The sequence below is a fragment of the Daphnia pulex genome, chromosome 3 (genome assembly GCF_021134715.1).
Source record: "Daphnia pulex isolate KAP4 chromosome 3, ASM2113471v1".
Taxonomy (NCBI): domain Eukaryota; kingdom Metazoa; phylum Arthropoda; class Branchiopoda; order Diplostraca; family Daphniidae; genus Daphnia; species Daphnia pulex.
In genome coordinates, this window is record NC_060019.1 from 13,089,975 (window position 1) to 13,109,381 (window position 19,407).

At 39.7% G+C, this 19,407-nt stretch overlaps 5 protein-coding genes and 1 long non-coding RNA gene across 8 annotated transcripts; 3 read left to right on the forward strand and 3 right to left on the reverse strand.

Moving 5' to 3' along the window:
• Positions 1–1,767: 1,767 nt before the first annotated feature.
• On the reverse strand, positions 1,768–3,798 carry LOC124191556 (acidic mammalian chitinase-like). The gene is made up of 7 exons (XM_046584845.1): positions 3,613–3,798; positions 3,244–3,542; positions 2,957–3,182; positions 2,402–2,891; positions 2,235–2,338; positions 2,042–2,170; positions 1,768–1,964 (listed from the first exon to the last, which is right to left on the reverse strand). Exons 1-7 carry the CDS (start codon positions 3,719–3,721, stop codon positions 1,927–1,929), a joined length of 1,395 nt encoding a protein of 464 aa, XP_046440801.1. The 5' UTR covers positions 3,722–3,798; the 3' UTR covers positions 1,768–1,926.
• A 729-nt stretch (positions 3,799–4,527) lies between these two features.
• Positions 4,528–6,085, reverse strand: LOC124191557 (glycine, alanine and asparagine-rich protein-like). The gene is made up of 6 exons (XM_046584846.1): positions 5,939–6,085; positions 5,810–5,853; positions 5,455–5,733; positions 5,249–5,383; positions 5,093–5,188; positions 4,528–4,986 (listed from the first exon to the last, which is right to left on the reverse strand). Exons 1-6 carry the CDS (start codon positions 5,970–5,972, stop codon positions 4,708–4,710), a joined length of 867 nt encoding a protein of 288 aa, XP_046440802.1. The 5' UTR covers positions 5,973–6,085; the 3' UTR covers positions 4,528–4,707.
• Positions 6,086–7,854: 1,769 nt separating this feature from the next.
• On the forward strand, positions 7,855–8,613 carry LOC124189928. The gene is made up of 3 exons (XR_006872715.1): positions 7,855–8,062; positions 8,169–8,285; positions 8,402–8,613. It is a non-coding gene; the product is annotated as an uncharacterized LOC124189928 (long non-coding RNA).
• Positions 8,614–8,705: 92 nt separating this feature from the next.
• On the forward strand, positions 8,706–10,381 carry LOC124189875 (enoyl-CoA delta isomerase 1, mitochondrial-like). The gene is made up of 9 exons (XM_046582368.1): positions 8,706–8,830; positions 8,907–9,038; positions 9,106–9,230; positions 9,300–9,446; positions 9,591–9,709; positions 9,777–9,805; positions 9,883–9,897; positions 9,969–10,106; positions 10,174–10,381. Exons 2-9 carry the CDS (start codon positions 8,924–8,926, stop codon positions 10,335–10,337), a joined length of 852 nt encoding a protein of 283 aa, XP_046438324.1. The 5' UTR covers positions 8,706–8,830; positions 8,907–8,923; the 3' UTR covers positions 10,338–10,381.
• LOC124189877 (28S ribosomal protein S36, mitochondrial-like) lies at positions 10,293–11,050 on the reverse strand. Of its 2 annotated transcripts, none has more exons than XM_046582372.1 (4): positions 10,833–11,050; positions 10,706–10,766; positions 10,480–10,634; positions 10,293–10,414 (listed from the first exon to the last, which is right to left on the reverse strand). In XM_046582372.1, exons 1-4 carry the CDS (start codon positions 10,878–10,880, stop codon positions 10,397–10,399), a joined length of 282 nt encoding a protein of 93 aa, XP_046438328.1. In that variant the 5' UTR covers positions 10,881–11,050; the 3' UTR covers positions 10,293–10,396. The 2 variants fall into 2 exon arrangements, with proteins under 2 accessions (XP_046438328.1, XP_046438327.1); XM_046582371.1 differs by having other exon boundaries at positions 10,715–10,766; positions 10,833–10,983.
• On the forward strand, positions 11,021–19,341 carry LOC124189872 (gamma-tubulin complex component 6-like). 2 transcript variants are annotated; one of them, XR_006872702.1, is made up of 6 exons: positions 11,052–11,145; positions 11,209–12,684; positions 12,757–13,015; positions 13,082–14,885; positions 14,977–15,126; positions 18,736–19,341. XR_006872702.1 is itself a non-coding variant. In XM_046582365.1 (5 exons), the coding sequence occupies exons 1-5, from the start codon at positions 11,126–11,128 to the stop codon at positions 15,063–15,065; spliced, it is 3,648 nt and encodes a 1,215-aa protein (XP_046438321.1). In that variant the 5' UTR covers positions 11,021–11,125; the 3' UTR covers positions 15,066–17,397. The 2 variants fall into 2 exon arrangements, 1 of the variants encoding a protein (XP_046438321.1); XM_046582365.1 differs by lacking the exon at positions 18,736–19,341 and having other exon boundaries at positions 11,021–11,145; positions 14,977–17,397.
• Positions 19,342–19,407: the final 66 nt, after the last annotated feature.

A 19,407-nucleotide genomic window follows, 5' to 3' on the forward strand; every position in this document is an offset into this window, starting at 1 on the left:
AATGCAACCATCAGTTAGCTGCAAATTATTATGTGCATGATACTTTACAAAGGCCTGAGCCTGACAAAGGAAACGATTGGTTCTACGAAAATATGTAAATCATCAGAAGCAGACGACTGACACGAGGCGAATGTTCAATTGTTCAGTCACAGCTCACGCGGTCACACCGTTCACAGCTCACAGGTAAGATCAAATTAATTTGATATATTTCGCACTCTATTAACGTGTCTAGCTCGCAATCAGTTGGTTAAGGGCAATGTTAAGAGCATCTCGGATCAGCAGGGGAAACAATAGGTTCAATTTTTCTACGAATTTCACTCCTTTTAATGGTATTCAAGGCTTGCATTATGGTCTGGATGTGATCAACGTCAGGGTTCCTTTTTCGAAACAGCCTCAGTACCTAATCAAAGAACATTCAAAGGGAAATTATGTGAATCACTCTTATTACCTGAATCATAATTTCAGAAAACTGACACTTTTCTTCCAGGTTTTTACTCAATTAAACAACAGCATGGTATACGACGTTAATCCTATCCCATGCCAACAGTTACAAACTAAATTTACCTGCATAGTAGTTTCTTGCAAATCCCCTTGGTGTTGGCTTTTCAAAGTCTGTAGCTCATTTTCGCTGAAGTCAAAGGGAAGGACTCGAGCAAAAGTCAAGACATCTTGGCCAAGGCGTTTAGCTACTTCTGTAAACACTGAGAAAGAGAAGGATGTTTTTTATACAAATGAAATTTCTTTTTTTCAAGACTCGTGACTTTCTTACCCTTTTCTGTCAACTTGTCTCTGGAATCTTGACGAGTGACTTTAATTTCTTGTTTTGCAGGCAATACTGGTGAAGGGGGATGGATAACAATCTCTCTGTGTTTTTTGTAATCTTCGATTCTTCTTGCAGCCAAGGGACGATCAACAATCTTGGAAATTTCAAGTAGGGCATCTACATTTTGAGGATTTAACACATTTCTGGCTTCCAAAATAGAGACAAGAGAGTTGATGTCTTTAATGTAGCTCATTACGCGATTAGATTGGATTTGATCGCGAAAATGTTCGAGTGCATCTTTCAACTCTCTTTCTCCTAAGGCAGCCAGGTGTAACTTCACTACGTCTTCTATTAATACGCTATAAGGATTTCTAATGTCGCGTGTGGGGAACATGGTGAACTGGTGAAAAAACGTGCCGAACGGGACAGCACAAAAATGAGAATAACATCCAAGATTCTTTTAAAAGGTAAAGAATGTCTTGTCAATCAGTTTGACACTTATACTTTGGTCGTAGTTCGTAGATAGCAAAATGTAAACAACTCTCAAAGTACGTAGAGTTACAATCGGCACGCCTATCGAAGGCAGAGCAGCCTAGCGGTCAATTCAATCTAGATAACGATGAAATTATTTGGTAATTTTATACACTTCTAACTTGCTCCTAACTCTCATCATAAAAGAATCGAAATTAAAAGTCGATAACATCACTATTTTATTAATTACTATTTCCCGTTTTGCAGTGGGTATTCTCGACTGGATTAGTCAAAGAAATTTTCGTGAAACTACAAGATTCCACTAGTGGCGCTGGCAGGTATAAATTTACAATCTTATCTGATGAGCCGCTCGCTGAACCGTATAAAATGGTAATATTACAAAACCCTTTCTCCAGAGCACCATAAAGCTAGTATTTGGTAATCGGGAATTTCCCTTTCTCATAAAACTTGATTATCTTGCTCAAGTCTTTACTTTCTTTTTTCCCGTTTATAATCTATAGTATTTCATAATGTTCATAATGATGATGCTTTATTCAACTAATACGCCAACTGCTTTATTCTACAACGTAAAAAATCGCAGTTGAATTTTTTAAAAATTAAGAAATATAATCATTCAAAATTTAGGGCAAATACAATAATCGGAGAAAAGAATTCATATTAACTGGGAGTTTCTAGTAGCAACCTGGTACGTTATAAGGCCAATCACACACTACATTATGAACAAAGCAATAAAAATAAACTTTAGAATAGATAGAATTGTTTTTACGCAATATTTATGGTACTTACCGTTAACTTTGGAATTGAAAACAAGACCAGCTTGGCAATATAAAGTGATGACCTGTTGATTAACGCATTGATAATATTTAGAGCAATCGGCCGGATCAGCGTAATATTGGCCGTTACTCGTACACGTTACTAGATTGCATCAAAAGAAGACGTAAATTCGATAAAACAAACTAATGCTTTTTTTTTTACTTACTAGGGCGCTGAGTGGTTTGCGGATAGAGTGTCGGTGTTGGTGCCGGAGTTGAGGTGTCAAACGGCCGTCCTTCGAGTGTTGCAGTTATGGCATTCGAAAAGGGGCTATTTAAAATAAAGGTAATAATAATTTGCGAATCAATGACGCAATTCAATTTTATTTCATACCGTGGACCCATATTGCAGACGCCAAGGAAATCGTCCAAACTGAGTTCCCAGAACATGATTCCACCCAAATTTTTGCTCATTGCGTATTTTACCTTGAGAATTGCCATGTCTACATCGTCCCATGAAGCCCAAGTTGTTCCTTTGAAACTGTATGGGCCCATCAGGCCTTGAGGGTCGGTCACTGTCGTCCACCCACTCTGTTGGTACAAGCACATCTCATACAAAGAAAGGAAACCTTCTGCTCCGGTGTACTTCCCTGCAGGACCGGCTCCGGTTGCAGGAGATAAAAGGCCAGTTTGCGTTGGGTCTTGTAGTGTCCAACTCCGACCGTATGCTGGCAAACCAAAAATTAATTTCTCGGCTGGCATCCCATTTTCCAGCCAAAAGTCAACTGATTCGGCTACTAAAATCGCCTCAGTGCCTTCTTCAAAGTCACGCCGATAAAGCGGGGCGTGATGGTCCACTTGATTTTCCCAGGCGCCGTGGATATCTATTGGCAGAAAAGGCTGGATGTAGTTATTCTTTTGTAACGAGTTTAGGCAACGATCGATTTACCATATGTCATAAAGTTGACGAAATCTACAGCTTCTGCAATGGCCGGGATATTGTAGCTCGTTTCAGCCCGTACTGCACTGCAAGACACTGCTATCGTGAGCAGTAAATTGTGAGGTTTGAAAGCGTCGCGAAGCATTCTCAAGAGCGTGATAAAGTTCTCTTTATCCTCGGGTTTTCCCGGATCACCAGGATACTCCCAATCGAAATCCAGTCCATCAAAATTGTACTGAAATAACATATAACAAATTAATTGTCGCATTTATTAACAAAAATTTATTATTTTTTACCTGCAGGACGAAAGCAAGAGCTTTTTGCACAAAGTTGGCCATCTTCACGGGATCTGCTACAAGTTCTGAATATTGAGTGGAGAACGCCGAGTCATTCCATCCTCCAAGCGCAATCAAAGTTTTAAGGTTAGGATTTTGATTTTTCAACCCGGTGAATGTTTGGTAACCGCCTAGACCGATGTCGGCCCAATCGTCGAATACTTTCATTTCGTATGTGACGCGGTCAAGTACGCTGAAACCATAGATCAAATGGGTGCATTCGAATGCGTCCAATTTATCAGGCCCATACTGTCCAAGCCCTAGTGCCAATAATTAAACAAACAAATCAACATAATTAAAAACCTAATAGACTTGTGTACGTTGAATTACCGTTGCGGTAAACCGCCCAATTGGCAAAGTAACAAACTTTTTTGTAGTTTCCTTGAGCATTGGCCAAGGTAACTAGCAAAGACAACGCCAACAAGACAACTATTTTCATTTTTTGACTTGGCTGGCAATTGCAATTGCAACCAGTCGATTCTTCACTGAACTGCTAATGACTAAATTTCCAAAAGTAATAGGAGGTTATAAGGACTTGATCTGATAAATGTCTTAAACAACTTGACATTTGAACGAGGATCCGGATGATAATGAAATCGAGTGCGTGCGCGTCAACAACAAATTTATTTGTATAATCGCTTCACATTTCTATTGATTTTGTTGCAAGAGGGGATCTTTTGGCTTAACCCTTGGATGGGAATCGTCCTTTATGTAAGCAAACATAGTTTTCAAACACCTATAAACATATGAAAACAGATAAACAAGAATAAGAGAAATCTATTTGAGATAAACAGTCGTCAAACCTTTGCCTTATTATGAAGTGACGAGTCAATATATACAAGGAAAAGTGTGTACAAACTAGAAATTGAGGACGAACCCAGTACGCACAAAAGAAGGACTTTGCTTTTGTGTAACTTGAAAACAAACTGTTGCAAGATCTTTGAACTGACCATTCTGATACCTTGAAATGTTAGCCGCTCATATATGGGGGAAAAAAACAACGTGAAAAGAATTACGCGGCTTTTAACGTGTGTACAATGGAAAGCGTTTTTTTTTTGTCAATTAACTACAAAATTGAAGGTTGTTTTCTTCGGCTGAACTCGTCCAGTCAATCTCAAGGCGCTTCCGTGCGACAAAATATTTGTAATATTAGAACGACATTCCAAAACTACGTGTTTTCAATCATGACTGGAAAATGCCATTTTCAGTTAATGATGAAATTAATAAAGAAACGCATGGTTCTGTTAAAATTTGCTTTATTATATGAAGGACAATAACTATGGTTGTGAGTAAAATTCGTTGAGAAATCATTTTTAGGATTATATCAATATTGTTGCAGTAATCAACGGAAGCGATCAACGTTTCCGTTTTTCCAATAGTTAAATGTGTCATTTCTGTAATTAATGTGTCATTTCTGTAATTGGATTAGCAAATTCCGTTGCCACCGCACAAGATGGGGAGAGAGCGTGCACCGGAGGTGCCGCCGTAACTGCTGCTCGAGCTTCCACCATAGCTTCCACTGGAACTTCCGCTGGAGCTTCCACCGTAGCTGCTACCGCTGCTGTAACCGCCGTAGCTTCCGGATCCAAAGGCTTGAGCGGCCTGAGCGGCGGCATATGCCTTGTTGGCGGCTTGCTGGGCAGCGGCGAGATCGGCCAGTGAGGCCTGTTGTTTGGCTGCCAAGTGCTGGGCGTTGGACTGAGCCTGGACCGGTTTCCATCACATAACAATTGCATCATGTAAGTATTCATTATTATTAGCCTTAAAGCTGTTTATAACTATTTTAAAAATAAGCCAGTTTGACTTGTACCTGAGATGCCATCTGGGACTGGGCACTGACAACAGCCTGGACGGCCTGGAGGGCAGAGGATGCAGTGGCAGCGTGAGCACGAGCGGCAGCGGCAGCCTATTCATAAACCAGGTAAATCATCTCCCCAATTATTAGAAAACAAAAGCGAATGGGTACCGAAGCAAGTGCCTGGGCCTGTTGGAGGGCTTGGACATTGGTTGCCTCGACGGCCTGTGCGGCCTGAGAAACTTGAGCGGCCAATGAAGCTTCAGCTTGAGCGGCGGCCTGGGCGGCCTGAGCGGCTTGGGAGATCTAAATGAATTAGTTGATTTTGTAATGTCATCATTGGAAAAAATTTCAATAATTCTAGAATTTGTACTAACCTGTCCAGCCATGGCTTGTTTAGCAGCTACAACAGCCTGGGCCTGCTGGGCGGCTTGAGTAGCCTGTGCGGCAAGTTGGGCGGTCGCTTGTTGGGCGGCTTGTGCAGCAGCGCCAGCCTGGGCATTTTGGGCCGCTTTGGCCTGGTTGGCTGCCTGCTGGGCGATGGCTGCAGCTCCACCAGCTCCACCAGCTCCGCTTCCGTATCCGCTGGATCCACTTCCGTGGCTCGATCCACCAGATGAGGATCCATATCCACCGCTGGCAAAACCGCGCTTGTCCTAATCAATCCAATTAATTTTTGTCTTGACGTTATTCAACAGGACGTGATTGTCGACCAAGTCGTGTTGAACTTACCCGGGTGTATGAGCTGTCCTGCTCCTCAGCTGCGTACACAGCAACTGCAAATTATAAAAATAATAATTGATTGCATTATTAAATTTTCGACGATAGAAGCTAAATTAATAATTATTTAGTTAAAGCTACCAATAACGGCAACGAATACGACGAAGAATTTCATTTTTGCAAGTTGAATTAGAGTAAAAATCAATCCGGAAAGATTTAACTTGTTCGAGCTACTGCTGAAAGTTGACTGATGATTAATCGAGACTTTCCTGGGCTATTTATTTCATCTAGAAGCGGGTACTTCGTAGACTGTTTCAATAGTATATTGTCCTTTAATCCCAATTATTAGAAAACTTTCGCCCTCATTATGACCACGCCACAGTACCATAAAGTAAACAAAATCGCAAAGTCACTGACAGCTATTGATGACACGGAATAAAAAAAATTAAATCAGTTCAGATAGAGAGACTAGTACCCTTTACATTGAATCGGACGAACTCACACCTATAAAGGACAAACAATGGCGGCAACGCCCACGACGGTCGGGTAAAAATCAATCTTCCGCACCGTGAGTCTAACTCTCTCTCTCTCTATCTATCGGTACGTAATTATACAGTAACCAGTCTATATCTCATTTTATTGTGACTAAAATTCCAAGCCTTAACTTTTTCCTACTTTCACGCATGAGTCCATATTGTCTATGGCTATATATACTGCCACGCATAACGATATGGTCACTTTATTTGCAGCATTCAATTAGAGATAGCCATTCATGCACGGGGTAGAACTGTTTAAATTGTCTCTTGACATTACTCCACGGGTTGAACGTTTGTTGTGTAAAGAATGCCAATACTGCTAATTTCTCTTCTCTCCATTGTGACAAATCGTAATCCTTGAAATCGACATGGCCATAACCCTATGATATTTAAAAATTACCAACTCCACTCACTCGGCGGTTTCGCTTTCAAATCGGGTTTTACTTTTATACGCACCAGCAATTCCTTAGCATTTGACATTTTGAGCCGTTTAGATATTTTTGTTGCGACATTATGTTACGCCACAATTTATTTTATTTATTTTTTGTTTTATTTTGTGAAGTTGTTGATGAACGTGACAGATGTCATTTCTGATTGAAATCTAGCTGGCGCTTATTACCTACAAAATGTCAAATTTATTCAGAAGGAAAATGTTCGCTATCACAACCTTATCAAATGTCGAATAGCTATTTCCAAAGCCAAGTTGCCTGCTGATAGCACTTTCGATGAGTAATATTACTGAGGCTCACATTTAATAAATCACAATACATTAAAATAACTTAAAATAATCCGAATCTCTTTTTCGTAATATTTTTTATTTTTATTTTTTACTTTAGAATTTTTGTTCTGTGCACTGTTTACGCAATATGAACTGAAACCATAGTCTGAAACTTAAAAAAAAAATAATAATAAAATAAAACAAAAATAGAAACAAAACAAACAAAGTTGGGTTTTCCGTCGGCTATCTAAACAAATATTTTTTAAGACTTTTGTTCGTGTTGTCTTCTACTCTCTTCTTTTTTCAATCTTCGTACGTGTTGGATATTACGATTTTCATTTGTAAAAATGACGCAACAGTATGCAGTCTTTTCGATCGAGTTAGTAATACGTCTACTACTTAGCTATGTTGGTTGAGCTCCCACAGGCTACAGGTGTTGTACTACTGCCATTGTTGATCTGCCTACATCTTATATAGGTGTTATGCAATAATCAGTGGCGCAAATGAAACAGCTACAATTAGAACCGAAGAACCTAATCAATGATTCTTCGGTGTCGGAAATGCGGACAAATTAAGCAAACTTTTCTTGCATTATTTGTCTCCAACTCACTACCTGATTTACTCGAAGCCCCGAAGTTCGATACTCGTAAACTCCAAACCTTTTAGAAATTAAATACTTCATTCTCCAAATTCCACATCCAATATTATGTGAGTAAAATGCAAATTAAACGTGAAAACTTCATTTCTTAATCCTAACGATCCTTACATCTTGTATCCAGAAAACCATCTGTTTTCTGAAACTCTCTCTTAGATATTTCAGTTAGCGTTTTCTTTTCTGTAGCTTTCTTTAGAATTCGAATCACATGTGATCCTTTCGACGTGATGCCTTTCAGTCCCGACAGTGTTATCATTCATTGACGGAAAGCCACCTGTACTAGACTATGAATAATCCACCTAGTAACATGGACACAACCAGCGCCAACCGCCAACCGGTTTGCACACGTCACGGAGGTAACGATCATTTTTAAATATTTAATTTTTATACAGTTACAAATTTACATGTTATAACTACTTGATTGAAAAATGTGTGTGCTCAGTGAACTCTTTAATTTTCCAGAACCAATAAGTGACTGAAGTGAAAAGTTACGTAGTATGAACAAAGGCCCTGGTAATTAAACCGCCCTATCATTAGTGCACATTAGTGACAGATATATATCCCGATTGATTCTAGTAGGTACGTTATGTGATTCTTTTGCTACTTTTAACACGGGTGTTCAGGTACATTACGGGGTCTTTCGTAGCTGAATTAGCTGAACCGAACTGAGTCATACTTTCTAATCTATTAACAAGATTCCCCGAATGGTTTTCCTTGCCATAGTCTCGCCGTGGCCCATAATTTGACCAAACTTCCTAAAGACTGAAAAACCGGTGTGCAAATAATGGCAAGGAAATGGGCTAGGAATTCAAATGACTATTTCATTACCCAAATTCGCAAAGAGGCCCATTTTACCTATTGTAACTTTGCAATGTGATGGCAAGTTTATAATAGATACGCAATTGCGAGGTAAGCCGTAAGTGCGGTGTGAATCACAATACAAAGTCATTGGTTAATTTACAGATAATATTTAGATTTAATTTTATATTTTACAGACAAATATTTTGAGAGCCAAATATTTATAAGAATTTGAATTGGCGCAACCAAATGGACGACACGGATCACTTGGCAACCCCTTGCTCCGAACGGCGCAATACAGATTACTTTTTTGGGCTTTCTGCCAGGTGTGTACAGACGAATCTGTTTACTTTTCCTTGAGAGCAGTTAATTGAGTAATTTTATTCATTTATTTTTTAAAAGACGAATATCATACCAAAATGATGTCGGTTACAAGCATCGCTCGTAATAAAGTATTACCCCTTCTTCGAAAATCAACCAAAATTCAATCAACCGCATCACTTTCATCTTTAGTTAAACTAGAAGAAAAACAAGGTTCGTCTTTACTGCACTATTTTAAGCACTGTTATAAATATTTAATCTATAAACTCTCATGGAACAGGCTATGCTGTTGTGTCAATGCAGAAACCCCCAGTTAATTCCTTGAGCCTTGAAATGATTCAAGCATTGTCCCAGTCCTTGATTGAATTGGAGAAAAACAAATGTAAAGGAATCATCCTAACTTCGGTATTGCCAGTTGCCAATCATATTAACACTTAACATTGTTGTACTAAATGGTATTTGTAAAAAAAATAGGCTTGCCCTGGTATTTTCAGTGCTGGCCTGGACATTCGTGAAATGTACCAGCCTACTGATGACAGATTAAATCAATTTTGGTCTTCGCTTCAAACTTTGTGGCTTCAATTGTATGGTTCCAAAATGGCAACTGTTGCCCTTATTAATGTAAGAAATTCATTAAAAGATCCTCTACTAAATCAAATTAATCATTTTTTAAAATTACTTTTTTGCAGGGTATGAGCTGAAGAAAATTAGCATGTGCTTCCTTAATTATTGAGAAATTAATTTGCATTTTACACAACGGTATTAGGGCATGCTCCTGCTGGTGGATGTTTACTAGCAATGTGTTGTGATTCCAGAATTATGTTAAATGGAAAATCCAGAATTGGCCTTAATGAAACAAAACTTGGAATAGTTGCGCCTTCATGGTAATAAAACGACAAAATACTCAAAAAATTAGATGAAGCGGGAAATAATAACGTTATGTTGATTTAGGTTCAAGGATACATTTGTAAATACCATTGGTAAACAGTTATTACTTTAATACTTATTATTTTACTTTTTTATTTTCACAATTAAATTAATTTTCTCCCCTTGGCAGGTGTGCGACAATCCGGTAAGAATTTATAAATATTTACTTTTTGAATTATAAAAACCGTGTTTAAACATTTTTGTTTAATTTACTAGAACGTGCGCTTCAATTGGGAAGTCTATTTAGTCCCGAGGAAGCGCTTAAAATAGGTTTGGTTGACAAATTAGTTCCCGATATGGAAACTGCCACTGCTGTTGCCGAAGCAGAATTGAAAGAATTCCTCCAGATTCCAGGTACATTAAATGAAATTTATAACAGTCTATTCAGATGTTTTCTACAGTTGAAGATTTTGGAAAATAGGTATGGCTCGCTATTTGTCCAAGATGAAGATCAGAGAAGCAGCAATTAAAGATCTTTCAGAGACCCGTGAAGCAGACTTGAACCAATTTGTAAATTTTGCTAAAACTGATGCAGTTCAAAAGGGTTTAGGATTGTATTTGCAGAGTCTGGCAAAGAAGAATTAGCACAAAGTTTATTCAATACTCTAAAATACAACAATAGAAACTAATGCCTTGTAAATAAATCACTGGGGACCTCCTCTCTGTTAAAACATAAAGATTTTGTTACAGAAATAGTAGTACTATACATATAATGAAAGAAGTTTACATTGATGAAGTCTATTTCCTCCTGAGAAATTGCCCTTCTCTTGTACTTTCCAGATAGCTGCCAATCTTCAATAATGATTGAAGCAGCAGGTTTGTTACTGGCAGTCTTGGACAATGTCACAGGTTGGACATTGTCAACAGCTTGCACAGTTGATCCTGTAATGAAGGAAATGGACAATTGAATAGTTTTATGAAATTTAGGAGGCGAATCCTTAAAGAAAACTAACCGTGCATACCTCCAGCAGATGTTTTCCGAAATTTAATCATAGGGATATGTTTATTAACCATCTAAAATATTGAAGATACATCTTGATCCCTATTGAAATTAAATATTTTCTTATTATCAGTACTTACTGCCCAAGTTCTGGTGGCGCTGGCCATTTTCGTTGTTGCTATTGACATAAATAAAAAGTGAAATCTAATCTGATTTCTTTTTTCTTGTAGACAAGAAAACTTGTAGCCGTCTGCTAACTCGCTGTCTGCTGCTCTGCTTGTTGCCAGTTTTTTGTATATTTGTTTAACGAATTACGAGTTGAAATTTCGAAACTTGGCAGCGTAGACCCTTCTTAAACTAGCAGACAAAAAAAAACAATCACCCCAAAATGGCGGTAAATGTCAGTTAAAAAATGGTGTAAAATATTTTGAAAATGGATATAGAAAATAGTTTGTAAGTATTGTGTGAATCAATGTAGGTGTTATTTGTTGTTAAATTTTGTATTTTCATTAATAGGTATGGTAGTTTGTGTAAGTTTTTCACTTTGGTGTCAAAACCAAAGACCAGTGGGCAAACACAAACCTATTCCCGCTGCATCGTCCCTGAAATTGAGCATGAAGCGAAAGAAAAAAAACGTGTGAAGCGTGATGGATTCAGTACGTTGTTCACAGCTCACGCCAGTGAAGAAGAAACACTACCAGATGAATTTCAATTGTCAGCATGGATTTTTAAATTGAGAACATTAATTCCTTGTTCAGAAGGAAACGCTGTTGAAAATACCATATCTGATCTCGAGAAAGTTGCAGCTGGAAAATTGCACAGTATTTTACCAGTGCTGAAATTCCTGTCGTACATCAAGCCTGTCAATAATGAAGACGTACCTACCTTGAGAAGCATTGAAAGTTTCCAGAGGCAAAATGCCGAAATCCAACCTGATGATATGAAGAAGCAGTGTGTACCCTATCCAGTAATTCAACAAAATTTGTTTGATGTTCCACCCTTAAATTTTCACATTGGAGAGCTTTATACCACAACTGTCATAGAGAAACTTGAATCCACTCGTCAGTTGGATGAGCTTGATGTTGTTCACAGGAACCTGTTTGGTGCCTTGGAAAATCCGCCAAAAAATCTGAATTACCTTGGAATTTCCAAATGCAGCAAACTGACTCTCTGGATGAATACCAACAAATCTGATTATAAACCAGTCGTCCCTGATGAAGGATATGAATCACCAACTTCTAATGCCATACCGTTTCCGCCCAATGGAGTTTCCAATTATTGGGAAAATTTAGAAGATCTTTGTGACTCGTCTAGCATTCCTCGAACCTGGGAAGCAAAATTATCCAATCAAGCATACCCAGTCAAAGAATTACCTTACTTAACTCACGCTCCATTGCAAGTCATGCAAGTACTCTGCCATCACTTTGACAAAAATTTGAGTTTGGTCGACGAAACGTTACCAGCACGAGACTCTTTCCTGATGGATGAATCAGAATTCCGAAAAAACTTACTTTACTTGATGTTGGGAATCGAGTCGAGAGTATTTTCCTGCGTTGACGACGAATTTCAATTCAACGGCTATCCTTTTATCGACGGCATTAGCTCCGATTGTTTATTTGATCTCGCACGACCTCTGCTACAATGCGGCCGACTGGTTCGACGTCTGAAAAGTGTAGTTTGGAACCCCGAATTCGGCCCTGTACGCAATACACTCGGCGACCAACTGCTCACCAGCTTACAATACTACCAGGAAATGGTGGAGGAGGTGATCAAGTCCCCGTCGCTAATAGCTGTCGTTCAACAGCTGAAAACACTTTCGTCTTCCCTTCAATTAATGGATCGACTTTGGCATTGGCCTGGCTGGGAAGATGGCAACGGACGTGGAGTCGCCTTCCTACAACACCTGGTTGATCTCTCTACCGTGACAGTTAATGAACAAGAACGAAACCTCTTGACGGCCTATTTTGCTGCTTGTGTTGGACCACTGCTTTCGTAATTACCAACACTTTGATTCAATAGGAGGTTTATTATTAAATGTTGTTGTTTTTCTTTCAATTCGTCTAGGTACGTGGAGCATTGGATATACCGCGGGCGCTGCAGCGATCCGCATAATGAATTTTTCATCCGTCCTGACAACGTTCAACTGGAAAAACGCGATAGAAACTATTGGATCAATGGCTTTGCTTTTCAGCCCATTAATCGTCCCGTGGGGGCGGGACCCTTCATCAATTCGACTGCAGAGGATGACGCAATCACTGGTCTCCTGAACGACGTTTATCTTTGTGGCAAAACGGTCCATCTTTTACAGCTGTGCCAAGCAAAAGTAAGCATTCGTTTCTAATCAAAAAATGACTGCTGTTTTAAAAAAAGTCAATTGTGTGCTGAGCAGGAACTCGAACACAGGGAGCCGTCGTTGCGAATCGGGCTCAGCCTATCCGAATTGAACGATATTCGAGTCGAATGTGCAGCGTACGCACTAAAATTTCCGGCTGTCGTTGACTTCGTACGTCCCATAAAAGATTTGGGCCAACAGGCTCGCAAGATTCGCGATGCCAAATTGGCTGAACTTGTAGCCGAAAAGGCAGCCAAACAGTTGGACCGTGCCGTGAAGCGCAATGCCCGTCTTGCCTTAGCCAAGGCCGAGTTGGACGAGCAGCTGGATCTCAAACGGGCAGAGGAAACCAAAAAAGCGAATCAAGAAAGGCTCCTCGATGAAGATATTCAACGATACCAAGATTCCATCGACCAACGCGAAGCTGATGAAAAACGAAGATTACTCATCAAATACGCCAACTTGCTCGATGACAAGGATTCAACCGATGGACCTTTTGAAGATGAGTTGAATGCCAATGATCCAATAAGAGGAATGGATGAAGAAAACAATATCGTTTCTCAAATTCAACCTGACATTGTGACTGTTGAAAAATCGGCCATCACTTCAGCTCCAATCCCTGCAACATCTTCAACTACGGTTGCATCATCGAAAAAGTTAAAGCCGACTCAGTCGAAAAAGAAAATTCTAACACGAGAAGAGATCAAAACCAAAGTCTTGTGGGAAGAATTTGGAGTGGATCCACGTTACACTAAAGAGAACAATGGAGAATCCACTCCCGAAGAGTCGTGTCGTGTCGTCATCAGCCCGTATGTCCCGAAAGACTGGAGTAATCCTGCTTCAGTTTCTTACCCTTTCCAATTTAATTTCGATGCCGAACCCGAGCCAACCATGTTGATCGGTCAGGAGAAGCGTGACTGGCTACAAGATGCCGAACCTTGTGAGGAGGAAATCCGTGACTTGTCACTTTCTTTCTTTGTCCAGCGGAGTTTACTCTTGCCCATCAGAACCCAGTGTCAAATGGTCAACCGCTCTCTCATGACTCTGCTGACAGGTCCCGACCATCGCTTTATGCAACATCTTGAAGCATTGCGCCAATATTTGTTCCTGGACAACGGCGCCTTTAGCCACAGTCTCGTGAGCAACATTGGACGCAGATTGGGGCAAATTACTCGAATCCAACAGTTGATTAACGTTCCGTCAATGAACTTTATCCTGCAAAGTGCACTCAATTCCGTCCAAGCCAACGAGTACTACGCGTCCCGCTTGAGCTTCTACACCAAGGAAGCAACGGGGTCCGTTTCCAATTCGCAACTGGAGGCTTTGGAATGTTTTACTCTGCGATATAGAGTCCGCTGGCCGCTCAATCTCATTCTGACCGAAGAAGTTATGGACGATTACAGTCAAATATTCTCTTTCGTCCTGCAATTGCGATTGGCCGCTTGGGCGCTTGAAGACGTCCATGTCAATTTAATGAGAGACCTCCCGAGTCGTTGGCACGCCGTTCACATCGCGCGTCATTCGATTTATCATTTCGTGCAGACGTTACAAAACTACGTCATGAGCCAGCTGTTGACTCTGGCCTGGAGCGAATTTCTGGCCGAATTGAAGAAATACGGTGCTCGTTCACTCGATGATTTATACGAATTACATTCCAATTACATCCATCGAGCCAAATCCCGTTTACTACTCACGCCGAAAAGCGCTTCCCTTTTGAAAATCATTCGTGATGCGCTCAACTTGGCACTCAAATTCCGCGGTCTACTCCTGGCCGCCAATTATACCTATTCGGATGCCCTTCAATCGCAAATCAACTCGGTCAGCGCCAAAGCCAAAGAATACGCCAAATTTATCAGGCTAAGTATGTATTTTCAAGATTTAAAAAAGTCTAAAAATTAAATAGCTCGAAATTGTTATTCATTTTTCTCTTTTCCAATCATTTTCTTTTTTAGTTCTCGAAAAGGTGAATGATCGAAGCCATCAGTCTCATTTCAACGAACTTTTGGTGAAACTCAACTTCAATGAATATTACAGTAACTAGATGGCCGCCCCAATGGCTTTCCCCCATTGATTGTTCAGATTGTACATGCCGGATGATGAAGGTAAATAAAAGTTTCACGTTGATATTCCACATTTTTCCTCTACCGAAAGGGACTTTCCCTAATTCATTTTATTACGTTTTTTTTTTCTTTGTCATGCTCAGGATGTTATTTTAGCTATTTTAACAAAAGATTGTAACTATTGAAAGAACGGAGAATTTGTGGAATTTAGTTTCCGGGCCGGTTAGCCGAATGGGGGGGGGGGCGGCAGATATTTAGACAAATGTTGACAACCATTTTGTGAAACCATATGTCTATTTGGTACTATCCTTAGCACCCAGGACAAGGTGACATTTTCAGGGGAAAAAAAGAAACACTAGAAAAAGTAAATATTTGTCCAAAACCCCCCAAGTTCCGATTTTATAAAAAAATTCCCGTTTCCATTTTTTAGAGCCGGAATTCCCCGTTTTTACAGTGAGAAAAAAAAGGAACTTTTAATATTAAATTTAATAAATTTAGCAGGGAGCTTTTCTTTATTGGTAGTGTAAATAGCACGTGTACACACCATGGTGATGGCCCTGCAGCCAATCAGCGGTACTCTACGTTCAGTCTTTGGAACACTACGGTCAATAGGGATTGGTGCCTTGTTGAATTATGATACCCTTTGGCGAGAAGAAAAAAACTAAGGTCTATTGGATGTGTTTCCTCTTGCTAAAAATACCTCGTTTAAGAGAAGGAAAGTTTTTTCACGTAGCGGACAAAAGGTTTTACACGTGGCGACAAAGGGTTTTTCCCCCCCGTATGCCGTGAAACTAGACCGAATCTATATTTACCATTGAAGAATCTCTCTCTCAAAAGGTCTAGCTTAGAAAAGTAGCGCAGTTATTAAAAAAAAAATCATTTTAGACGAGGTTAAAGACGAAATTTGTCATTGTTTAAATTCCAATTTAACTTTAGTAAAATTAGCAATTTTAATTGAAAAATAACTGTACTAAAAAAAAGTAAGAAATGTCAAAGAAAATTATTGCGTACGGTACGTCCGTGAGTCTGTCGTGGCGCTGTCATACAAGGATCGCTATGTCGTAAATGTTTTTACCCCTGGGCGATAAACATGCAAACAACAGCCAGGTTTTTTTTTTCATTCCCTGCTGATAGGCAACAAAAACCAACAAAGAAAGTTTTTTCCATAAAAGATATTCCCCTTGAATCTCGCCAAATTGTTGACACTGAAAGTTTTTGATTACAACTGATGTCATCGACCGGTTTATCTTGAATTCAAAACATCATAACTTGTTTCAAATCATTTGATCCACCTTCTCCTTCCAGCATTCAAATTGTTTTCACTTTCGAACCTCATTTCTTTCGACTTATCCGGTTATTTTAACCAGCGAACGTTTGATAGTTACGCGACCATTTAGCCATATAGAGCGGGATCGTTTGTAATTGAGTTGCTTTTATCCCGATGTACGCATCGAACCCACACCCACTTGCAAACTCCAGTTAGGAGAAAGGAACACTCGGCTATTTTGGTGCGATGAGCAAATATGTAGTTGTATTATATCAACAGTCCACACGGGGTGTTGATCGTATACCAACTATGGCACAGCTGGTTTTTCCTCGCCGCGATAGTAACAACCTTGGATAAGCGGATTCCACCTCTCACAAGACGGATGTCTCCTTTTTTCTTTCACTCTTTTTTAATGCCTTCCTCATCATGTTCGTCTTTAATAGCACTTGCCTGAAGCACAGCCGGCCGGCCAACTACTTAACGGCCAATGCATTCTACAGATTGAAATCATCCTTCCCCCTTGGCTTAGCTTAGTATATTGAAATTAGCATTGGGTGACGTCTTCCGCGCGGATTTAATGCATTTAAATCGAATCAACCTTGGCGTGTCTTTTCCTGGCATCGATTGTGGTCAAAAGGAGGCGGATAGTCGACGAATTCGGGTAATGGCTTGATAGAGTCGCATCGAGTTCCTACTTGTTCACGCTTCATAGCCTTGGTTGAAAACCGAGGGGAACTGGAAATTCCCGGAGTAAAAAAACAAAACAAAGAAAACTTTATTTTACCGAGGTGCAAAATAGAGTTATTTTCCTTTTTCCCCCCTCCACTCATTTGTATTATTTGTGCCGTTCTCTTCTGGCATTCTTGTTTTGTTCGGTTTTCATTAACTTGTATAGCGCCGGAGGAATGTCTTGGAAGACCGACGTAAACTGGTAGCGATAGTAGCGGTAGTTGCTTCTTTTCTTCTTTTAATATTTCGTGATAGGGAATCCCCAACTTTTCAATTAAAGCCGGCTGTCTTCTCCTTCAGAAATGATTCATTAGCGACCGAAAAAAAAAATTCACTGCACGATTTTTCAAAGCCAATTAGTATCTAGCAAGCATTTTTTCCTTGGCTATCATATAATCCGTGACCAAATTTTTTTTGGGGGGGCTTTTTACACGTGACCACGGAAAAATAAGGACAGTATCAAATGCTTTAATTTTTCGTTGCGATTCCAAATTGCGTTTTCAAATGTTATGTTCGCCAAAATTAATAAGAGTGAGCTATTTTTTAAAATAAATGTCTGAAGAGAATCGTGAAATGATTTTGCCCTGGAGAATAGCCGGACTTTTGAATTGCTAAAAGCAGCAGAAGGGGCAGTTGGTTGATACTTGATTGTGAAAATAACGTATTCGTAATAGAGGTCGATGGCACAATAGTTGGGGATTTTTTGTTTCATCAGTGCAACCAAAGAGTGACTCGAAAACAGTCGCCGTCATTACGGTTGAGCTTCCAACATTTTTCTGAGAGAGCTCGCTCGCCTGTGGCTAAAGAGCAAAGTACTGTATAGCGCATCAGCGACCACACATCAGCTATAATTAACATAAGAACAAAAAGCAGCTTTCACTCGACTGTCAGCAATAAATAAAATAGGAATTTTTTCGAAAATCGGTGGGTTTATTTTAATGTGATCGTTGGACTGTGAAACCAACTAGCACAACTCAGATAGAAACCAATGATAACGTTCAATCCATCTAGACGAATGTCAATTGCACAGTCCCGGACACAAAAAAAACTTGATTGTTTGTTATTTCTCATGTTTGATCGGCGATAATAAACTGGATATGTCTAGAAATGTCTGGAAAATGAACAGGTTTCAACCGATTCATCTATTTAACCTAGATAATACTTTTGAAAAATTATCTTTGGCAAACAAGACCAGATATAAGAACAAGAGACCAGACCAATTTCGCTAGGAAAAACCCAACACTGCCATCCTGTCAGAGTGTATTGAACTCACGAAACCTTCACCTTTTGAAGGAGAACATATTTTCCCAAACCGAAAAACATTTTTTTCCCCTAAAAAAAAGTTTGTTTTGCTCCGGAAATCGCCTCATCATATGGAATTCACGCATACGTGTGACACCAACGTGAATCCCCATGAAGTATATATCTAATACTTGACGCAACAGCTCGAGCAATATAGTATATTAAGGTTAGTATAGATAAAGCAACTTCCGTTTTGTCTCTATCATCGGGCGACGGAAAAACCATTAGTCAGGGGGAAACATGTAACCCTCGAGTTCAATGCACAGTCCAACTACATTTCATATTTTCCCAACAGATAACAAAGTAGTAATCGAAACATATTGGTCCCTTTCTAATTGTCCCCAATTTTTCAGAAGGTCAAAAGTCCGTCAGATATTGCCGCGATCAGCCTCATTACACCGACTGCCGATTGATTACGAGTGAACTCAACACAGGAAAAACCACGTTGACTCGTCTGTCAAGGTCTGTTGTTACAAGAGAAAGAAAGAGAAAGAAAAAGAGGAAAGACCCAACGGAAATAACGTGGACCTTCGGGTGGGTTATTATGAAATGTGCCAGAATTCCTTGGTGAGTAGCACGCAGGCCATATATGGTGTCGCCTATATGCGATGCGGGATATTTCTTCAGCCTCTACCGAGAAAAAAGGGATCCTGAACGACCTACTATTTCAGTACTTCCTCCGTAGACAAACAACAGAGTATTACGTGTGATGCGGGCAGCTAGCGCAATCGAAACCTGTGAAGAAGAAAGACGATTATTGGAGCCCCCATTGAAATTGGAAACAATTGATGACGAGCACTTTGCTGCTCATAACAACAACAATCTGTTTTCTTTTGCTTTTTAGCAATTGATGTAATTTCCACCTTTGCTCGGTGTGTGTGAAAGGTATGTGACTGAATACGTGATGATCCTTGAACTGTCGGAATAAAACGACGATCGATTTTAAATCGAACAAAAAAGGTGTCCAAGTACTACTAGATTCTGCTGTGTAATCAACAGCACACAGCACCGGGGAAACAAAACGT